Source organism: Musca vetustissima, unplaced genomic scaffold (genome assembly GCF_032173495.1).
Source record: "Musca vetustissima isolate MV318-11 ecotype Yass unplaced genomic scaffold, APGP_CSIRO_Mvet_v1 utg190380, whole genome shotgun sequence".
Classification (NCBI taxonomy): domain Eukaryota; kingdom Metazoa; phylum Arthropoda; class Insecta; order Diptera; family Muscidae; genus Musca; species Musca vetustissima.
In genome coordinates this window covers 8059-18220 of record NW_026883521.1, presented here as the reverse complement: position 1 = coordinate 18220, position 10162 = coordinate 8059, and the positions used below count along the sequence as shown (strand labels likewise).

The window sequence follows — 10162 nt, the reverse complement described above, 5'->3', positions numbered from 1 at the left end:
TAATTTAACACTTCAGTGCGTTTTAAACATTATTTCAATAGCATACGCAAGCACAGCCACTTCTGTTGTGGAGCAGTTTGACGAAAGGTAGTCTCATAATGCCCTTGTAATTCTAAAGTGAACCCAGAGGAGCTGTAAAATTAATGCGATCCCATAAGTTTAAAGAGAAATTCAATTTTTCGCCGTATAGAATTCCAACAAATGCGGGCAGTAATATCAGTGAATCCAGATTGCGGCACATCTACACACAGTCGCACGCACACATGTCTTTCCTTTAAGTTGTCCTTTGGCGCAGGAGAGTGTCTGTTATTTAAGTCAAACAATACAGACACTGTCACAAAAAGACACTCTTGAGATTCTCGAACCTGGCTTTTTTTAGTTCAAAAAGTTATTTTCAAACTCCCATTTGTACAATTTCACACATTTAAGGTAAAATATGAACAATGTTTTTCTTCTTTCTTTGTTTTCTTGAGAAAAGTAAAAGGCATCGATATGAGAGGAATCATTAGATATGTTCGTATGTGTTCTACGAGGTGGAAACATTACTTGAAAATTGATGTATTGAATATTTTTTTCTGTTGGGTTAATTGAATATTCTAAGAAGAAAAAAATGGAAGTCTGTTGTTTTACATTGACTCTGTCTCAACAAGTATATAGTCCCTTAGGTACTATGTGTATTTTTAGACATGAAATGTTACATTTCTTATTATTTTGTGATGGGGGTATGTAAGTGACGTCGATACAACAGAGATTTAAACAAAGAAAAGTGAAAATAAAGTTCAGGTGTAGAAGAAATGTACCAGAATTGGGCAATTTGAAGATTGAACCCAGAGCAGTGTGGCAGGTGGTAATGCAATAAAACGTTTTATACTACGTTTTAGTTAAATACGCAAACCGCTAAAATATGTTTATTTTTAGGATTACGTTTATTTTTAACCTGCTAAGCAAAACAGACTTCTATAACAAAATGTACAAATTTACAAATTTTGTACAAATTTATCATACACATAGCAAACATAAATTTACTGTGAAAAAATTCATTTCGGGGGGCAGGGGCCCCCAGCCTCTATAACCACTATATCCTTTCCATTTGCTTGTTACATATCGACGCCTCCGAACCATAGTATGCTAGGTCGACTTAGCATGTTTTAAAGTTCTTTACGTTTTTAGATATTGCGGTCCTTAATATAAATTCACTGAAATTTTGGTACTTAGCATGGCACGTACGATTAAAGAAACTTCCATACTTTGAAAGCTTCTACTGAAAAACTCACTTTTCAGACTTAGCATACTATGGTTCGGAGGCGTCGATATGTATGTACAAATACATAATAACCTGTACTAAGTGTGCTGAAGGGTATAAAAACATAATTTGTATACCCTCGCCACACTGTGTAACAAGTAAAAACGTCGTTTAGTTCGGCCAAACATCTTACACTCTCAAACTTTTTACCAAACGTTTTATGCCAAGTACAGACGAGCGTTGTTCCCTCACTCATTCGTTGTTCGGCCCTTAATTATGAACTAATTACTTAGTTCCCAATACAAAATTTTCTGAGCGAACACCGACTTTTGTACATTGTTCAATTCGAATCACTCTCTGAATAACCAAGAACTTTGTCCCATCCCTAACAATTGAGAGAATTTATCGAAAATAAATTAATTTTGACAGCATGAAAATATATGTATATAAAATTTTCAAACTTTTTCAGTAAAATAGAAAATGAATGAAAAGTAAAAATACAAATGTTTGCAGAAGAATGTAAATTTTGTAATCTACATAGTGCAATATGAATTTTTTTTCTTTGGTTCTAATTAGCGTACAAAACGAGAAACAAATGTGAGGAAACCCAAACAAAAATTCTCCAATTTTGTATATGTGACATTTGAATTGAGAAAATATGAAAATATATTTAAAACAACAATATTATTAAAGGTAATACTATAGTCAGGAGAAAGGGAATTATTTTTTCTATTTAGATCTATATGTGATTCACGCAAATATGTTACAATATTGGTGTAAAACAAGAAACAAAATGTTTCAAATAAAAAAATCTGATGACATGAATTAAGAATAGTGTTGTATGATAGGGTTAATTCATGTACGTAATTCTGAGAGCGAACTACGTTGTTCGAATGCCCGTCAGAACATGACATTACCTGTCTTGAAATCTACAAAGAATGTGTATACTTTTTTCTTTTCTGTTCTCATTATGTTAATTATTGACACAACATTGCATGCGTTATTCCCCATCAAGTAACCATTCATTGAGGATTTTGTTTCTCTTTACCCATTCCGTTATTCTGCTATTAATCATCCGACGATCTGAACTTCTTTAGTTTGTTCAGTGTTTTTATACCCTCCATCATAGTAAGGAGGGTATATTAATTTTGTCATTCCGTTTGTAACTCATCGAAATATTCATTTACGACCCTATAAAGTATATATATTCTTGATCAGTGTAAAATTCTAAGACGATCTAGCCATGTCCGTCCGTCCGTCTGTTGTAATCACGCTATCTTCTGAAGGAATTGAGATAGGGTGCTTAAATTTTGCATAGGTTTGTATTTTGTCTGCAGGCAGGTCAAGTTCGTAGATGGGATATATCGGTCCACGTTTAGGCATTGCTCCCATATAACAGTACCTCCCAATTTTCGGTATTTTGGGGTTCTTGAGCGCGTTTTTCAACCGAATACGGTACATTGAGTTCTTATTGGGTACTAAATGTCTCCACAAAAAATTATAAATACAGGTCCATTTTTTTTGGTAGCCTCCATATGACGGTACCTCCTAATTTTCAGTATTTTGGGGGTTCTGTTCGTATATCTCCACCGAATTGGCTGTAATTTAGTATTTTGAATTCTTAATAGGTACTAAATCTCTCCACAAAAAATATAAATCCATTTTTTTCGGATAGCCCCCATATAAGGGTACCCCCAATTTTTTGGGGTATTTTGGGGTTCTTAAGCGCGTTTTTGTAGTCGTATATGATAACAAATCTCCCTACTAAAAATTATTAATATTCGCCCCCTTTTTGGAGTAGTGATTTGTCCTGCGGAAGATGCGTAAAAAAACTAGAACATAAGGTTCGATAGTATTATATATATGAACTATAACCCGCATTTAGGCTTGGTCCCTATGTGGGAGCTACCAGAAGGAGTGGACCGATAATCCCCATGTTCGAACTGGAACTAATTTTCGAAGAAATAATAAGATAGGAAAAGTTTGGATGAAATCAAAAATTTTTGAAACAAATTTTGTCCAAAGAAACATGGGGTCTATAGCGAATGTTTAGAACTATAATCGGTTTGTAGAAATGTCGGTATAGGTACACTTTTTGGTATGTTCCTTATATTTTTATTTCAAGTACCTGTTACTATATCTATGGTGGAGGGTATCCAAAGTTCGGCCCGGCCGAAATTAACGCTTTTTCACTTGTTACTTTTGATTTCAAACAATTATTGTCAAACCATTTGTTTTTATACCCTTCACCACACTGTGGTACAGGGTATTATGTCTTTGTGCATATGTTTGTAACAGGCAAAAGGAAACGAGATAGACACCTGGTTCCTTTTGAGAATATGCATAGAATCACTTTCTAAGTCGATTTATGCATGTCCGTCCGTCCGTCTGTCCGTCTGTCTGTCCATGTTAAATTGTAAACAAAGTACAGGTCGCATTTATGATCCGAATTGGATGAAATTTGTCATAGGTCACTTATTCGGCCCAAGGACGAACCCTATTGAAATTGGGAAAAAGCGGTTCAGATTTAGATATAGCTCCCATATGTATATTTAACCGGTTTAATGTAAACGGTCCCTATATATCTTTCGTTTTGCGCGTCCGATTTCATGTAAATGGTGCACCAAAGTCCCTATATATCTTTCGATTTGCACGAAATTTGGCATAACGTACTGAATTGAGTCTAGAGTGATGTCTGCCAAGTTTTAAGAAAATCGGTTCAGATTTAGATATACCTCCCATATATAGTTTCGTCCGATTTCATGTAAATGGTGCCCCAAAGTCCCTATATATCTTTCGATTTGCACGAAATTTGGCATAACGTATTGAATTGTTCCTAGAGTGATGTCTGCCGAGTTTTGAGAAAATCGGTTCAGATTTATATATACCTGCCATCAGGGACGTACGCAGGGGGGGGGGGGAGCCCTGGGGGCCCGGGCCCCCCAGGGCTCCCACCCCCTGAAATGAATTTTTTTCACAGTAAATTTATGTTTGCAACCGCGAATTTTTTCATTTTGTACTACCGGGCCTTCCCCGAAATGAAATCCTGTGTACGTTGCTGCCTGCCATATATAGTTTCCTCCGATTTCATGTAAATGGTGTCCCAAAGTCCCTATATATCTTTCGATTTGCACGAAATTTGGCATATGGTACTGAATTAAGCCTAGAGTGATGTCTGCCAAGTTTCGTGAAAATCGGTCCTGATTTAGATATAGCTCCCATATATAGTTTCGTCCGATTTCATGTAAATGGTGCTCCAAAGTCCCTATATATCTTTCGATTTGCACGAAATTTGGCATAGCCTAGAGTGATGTCTCTCTGTCTGTCTGATGTTGTACGATTTCATGTAAATGGTGCCCCAAAGTTCCTATATATCTCTCGATTTGCACGAAATTTGGCATAACGTACTGAATTGAGCCTAGAGTGATGTCTGCCAAGTTTTGAGAAAATCGGTTCAGATTTAGATATAGCTCTCATATATAGTTTCGTCCGATTTCTGGTAAATGGTGTCCCAAAGTCCCTATATATCTTTCGATTTGCACGAAATTTGGCATATCGTACTGAATTAAGCCTAGAGTGATGTCTGCCAAGTTTTGAGAAAATCGGTTCAGATTTAGATATAGCTCCCATATATAGTTTCGTCCGATTTCATGTAAATGGTGCCCCAAAGTCCCTATATATCTTTCGATTTGCACGAAATTTGGCATTTCGTACTGAATTAAGCCTAGAGTGATGTCTGCCAAGTTTTGAGAAAATCGGTTCAGATTTAGATATAGCTCCCATATATAGTTTCGTCTGATTTCATGTAAATGGTGCCACAAAGTACTTATATATCTTTCGATTTGCACGAAATTTGGCAATTTGCTAAGTTTCGTGAAAATCATATATAGTTTCGTCCGGTTTCATATAAATGGTGCACCAAAGTCCCTATATATCCTTCGATTTGCACGAAATTTGGCATAACGTACTGAATTGAGCCTAGAGTGATGTCTGCCAAGTTTCGAGAAAATCGGTCTATATAGCTCCCATATATATTTCATGTTAATAGTCCTGTTTAATATACCCATAGTGGTGAAGGGTATTTTGCATATAGTAGAATACCCCGTTATGAAGTTTCCGGAAGTGCAGACATAGCCCAACGGATGACCTATTTATATTTGTTTGAAGTCGATTGACTACTTTATGGATAGATCTTACTGGTTTTCATCCAATTTTATGTTATAGTCCTGTTTAATATACCCATAGTGGTGAAGGGTATCATATAGTCGGCCCCGTCCGACTTTACTACTTTCCTTACTGGTTTTTTCTTCTATTCGTTCGTATTGAACGTTAATCAAGGATAGTGGCGGTGAGCGAAGTTTCGCAACTAAAGTCGAGATCAACATCAACTTGGTTCTCTGAAGCACTGGAAAGTCTCCTCTGCATCCAAACTTTTACAATGCGACTTCTATCAGAGAGCGTAGAAAGAGAGAAATTTTTATCCTATAATCCGAGCTAGGCGAATATGGTATGCTGACTATTTCAAACCTATACATATACTTTATGAAGTTTCCGGTATGTGGTCTCTACCACGTTTTTATAGTATATACTATGTGGTCTCTACCACAATGGTTGAAGTTATTTGACGAATTTATATTCTTATCGTAGGTTTTGTTCGAATTTGCCATATTTTCCATTTCTCCTATTTAATGACTCCATGCTGAAAATTGTTAGTATAGAACTGGATTATTAGACATTACTTAATTCTTTCAGACCAAGATTAATTAATTACGAGATCTTAATTTTTAAGCATTGATAGCAGAAACATGTGTATGGGCCTGTAAAACGGCAAGTACAATATAAATTGTATGAGGATTTATTTTACATATAGGCAATGGATTTGACATTTTATATCCAGTATACCCAAGGGGTGGGTAAATACCGGGTAAATACCCATTTGCGGGTATTTATTTGGGTATTTACTATATTGAATCGGTAATACGACATCATACACCCTATTTCCGGGTTTCTGTTATAAAATCGGTTTAGAATGGATACTTTAAAGACGTGGGTAAATACTTGGGTAAATACCCGAGTTTTTACCCAAAAATTGGGTATAAATTCATTAACTACCGAACCACTTGACATAGGCGGCCAAAATTTTGCAAACATGTTTCTAATGTCAAAGCAAATACAGAAATCCTACATGGGGTCCCTGGGTCCAAGTTTTGATATAGCCCCCATATAACCGTATCTCCCGATTTAAGGTATTTGTTATCTATTAGACACATTTTACAACCAAATTGGCTGTAATTTGGCACAGAGTGTTCTTTTTGGGTACCAAATGTCCATGCAAAATGTTATGTATGTAGGTCCACGTTTACTGGTAGCCCCCATACAATGATACCCCTATATTGAGTATTTACCCAAGATTATTTTATTTTACATTTTAATTGAAGATCAAGTCAAAATATTTTTTAATTGTAAAATAAAGATGATAAAATGACAATAAAACAAAAAAGGTTTTCAATGAAGTGGAATCTAGTAGTGATGAAGATACTCCAAATGTATACATGTTTTGAAATTAAATTAAAATGGTTGCAAAGTCAACCCCTATAAGATCAAAACCTTGTCACAGTAGTTTTTACAAGAAATAAGTTTTATATAAAATGAGTAAAAGTCCGTAAAATGTGGGAGAATATTTTCAATTGCTAGACATTTTGACATTAACATCAGAAACAGTATATCAAGCAACCTCTTGATATACACAAATTAAAAATTCTTCATATGTTTGTTAATGTGTACAAATAGTTCTTAAGGGAACCCCACCCATTCTCGATTTTAATTTTTCAAGGCATTTTTCGGGCATTATTACCTCTTCACTGGAACATCGGAATCCGAAAATTCCAACAGTGTTAGAAAGAGTACATGTCTGGCTCTCTTATGAACTAGGATAACTGACTTCGCTCTAAAATTAACAAAATGGTGGACCTTTGAAAAAATATTTTTGGAAAATCGCCGATTTTTTACCAAAAACCAAGTTACAAAGTAAGGAAGATCTTCACCGATTAGCTTTATCCTAGTTCATACGATAGCTATACAATCACAGAGAAACGTATACAAATTTGGAATCAATTGGGTTATTAGTTATTGAGTTCTCGTGCCCGCCATTCGCAAAAGAGAATAACGCGTTTAAAGTTTGAGAAGTTTATAAATATATATAAATATCCAAAATCAGGACCGTTATATAGGACAGAAAACTTGGACTAGCGTAGACAAGTGGTACTCATAGAGAACTCTCTGAGCCAAATTCCAGCCAATCAAATTGGCTAATAGATAAAAATTACCTTAAATCGGGAGATACGGTTATATGGGGGCTATATCAATGTTGGATTTCTATATTTGCTTTGACATTAAAAACATGTATGCAAAATTTTGGCCGCCTATGTCAAGTAGTTAATGAGTTTATACCCAATTTTGGGTAAATACTCGAATTAGGGGTACCTTTGTATGGGGGCTACCAGTAAACGTGAACCTACATACATAACATTTTGCATGGACATTTGGTACCCAAAAAGAACACTCTGTGCCAAATTACTGACAATTTAGTTGTAAAATGTGTCTAATAGACAAAAAATACCTTAAAGCGGGAGATACGGATATATGGGGGCTATATCATGTTGGATTTCTATATTTGCTTTGACATTAGAAACATGTGTGCAAAATTTTGGCCGCTTATGTCAAGTGGTTCGGCAGTTAATGAGTTTATACCCAATTTTTGGGTAAAAACTTGGGTAAATACCCGAAGTATCGTAAAACTATTCATTCTAAATCGATTTGAAATAGGGTGTAAGATGTTGTTTTACCGATACAATATAGTAAATACCCAAATAAATACCCACAAATGGGTATTTACTTAATTTACCGGGTATTTACCCTTTGGATATTTACCCACTGCCCATCTCTAGTCCTGGGTATTCCCGGGATTTCCCAATTTTTTTGACATCGATATTCCCGGGATTTCCCGATAGTATTTGCCGGGAAAACGAGAAATTGTATCTCTAAATAAATACTAATACGGAAATAATAATTTCAATGCTTATGGCATAAACAGAATGTATCCGTTGATCCATCCGTCGTATTATTTGTTATCGATAATACAACAACTACAAGGGGAGATTTTAATGTGTGTATAAGTGGAAGATGCTCATTTTAAAACCAATTTATATAATAGACAGATTGGAAATTCGGAGAAGAAAAACTGCTGGAATTGTGTTTTGAAACCCACGTTGTAGCAACTGTTCCAGATAAGGCGAATGTCATGGAAAATTTATTCTGAATGTCCTATTGAAGGGTTATTTTGCTGGAATCATGCCATACATATAACTTATTGTTGATGCTGTCTTGAAAACATTGTAAGGTCAACAAACTTTCATCGACCATTCAATTCCACAGATATTACAAAAAGAGTTAAGTGACCGACATCTAAACTAAAGTTTTTTAAGAGGCCAGATAGTTTGGGGAATACGGATGTGCCAAAAAAGACGCAAAGGTGTATACAGAAAATGTTTGTTGGGTCCCGGTTCGAACAAGGCTGACAAGTTCCCTGGTCTCTTGTCTCATCAACAATACATGACGACCAAGATCGAAGAAGTCAAATCGACCATTAAGTTCCAAATGAAGAAAGTCTTGTGCTTGTCTGTTGCCGTTGGTCATGGCAACATGGAACCCGATGAGATGGTCCAAAACACCCATTTGTCCATCAATTTCTTGGTTTCTTTGTTGAAGAAGAACTGGCCAAACGTTCGTTCTTTGAACATCAAGTCATCCATGGGTCCCCCACAACGTTTGTACTAAATTCGTTTGAGAATTTTTAAAACGCTGCGCCACGGGAGATTATTTTATTTTACATTTTAATTGAAGACCAAGTCAAAAGATTTTTTAATTGTAAAATAAAGATGATAAAATGGCAATAAAACAAAAAAGGCTTTCAATGAAGTGGAATCTAGTAGTGATGAAGATACTCCAAATGTATACAGGTTTTGATCATCAAGCTCGACTCGAAAGAGTATAAATAATCACTTAAAATCACTTTCAAAATGATCACAAAAATTCAAATAACAAAAATTGGTTTTGAAATTAAATTAAAATGGTTGCAAAGTCAACCCCTATAAGATCAAAACCTTGTCAAAGTAGTTATTTTTAAAAGAAATAAGATTTATATAAAGTGAGTAAAAGTCCGTAAAATGTGGGAGAATATTTTCAATTGCTAGACATTTTGACATTAACATTAACATTTGTAATTATTTTGTTGTTGTTTTTTGTAATTAAAGAGAAGTCCGTATTTTTGATGGCGGGCATGATAACTCCTCACTGGAACATCGGAATCCGAAAATTCCAACGGTGTTAGAAAGAGTACATGTCTGGCTCTCTTATGAACTAGGATTACTGACTTCGCTCTAAAATTAACAAAATGGTGGACCTTTGAAAAAATATTTTTGGAAAATCGCCGATTTTTGACCAAAAACCAAGTTAAAAAGTAAGGAAGATCTTCACCGATTAGCTTTATCCTAGTTCATACAATAGCTATACAATCACAGAGAAACGTATAAAAATTTGGAATCAATTGGGTTATTAGTTTTTGAGTAATCGTGCCCGCCATTCACAAAAAAGAAAAACGCGTTTAAAGTTTGAGAAGCCCATTAGCCGTCACTTGATGCTGACACAATAAATCGGCTACATCTTGAAGAGTTCTTGAGATTTTCACTCGAAATTTTATAGGGACATTCTTGAATTTGTGTAGATTCAAAAATTTTTTTGAACCCGTGAATGGGGGGGGGGGGGGTCCCCTTAATACAATGTTTTATCAAAAAGCATACAAAAATACTTTTATTTGAAAATGAATTCTTAATTATTTCTTTTTAAGTGTTATTGTACAAT

The 10162-nt window shown here is 35.2% G+C and overlaps 1 protein-coding gene across 1 annotated transcript; it reads left to right on the top strand.

Annotated features, from left to right (window-relative positions):
* The first annotated feature begins 8752 nt into the window (after positions 1-8752).
* On the top strand, positions 8753-9079 carry LOC133330421 (large ribosomal subunit protein uL1-like). The gene has a single exon (XM_061538853.1). The coding sequence runs from the start codon at positions 8753-8755 to the stop codon at positions 9077-9079; it is 327 nt and encodes a 108-aa protein (XP_061394837.1).
* Positions 9080-10162: the final 1083 nt, after the last annotated feature.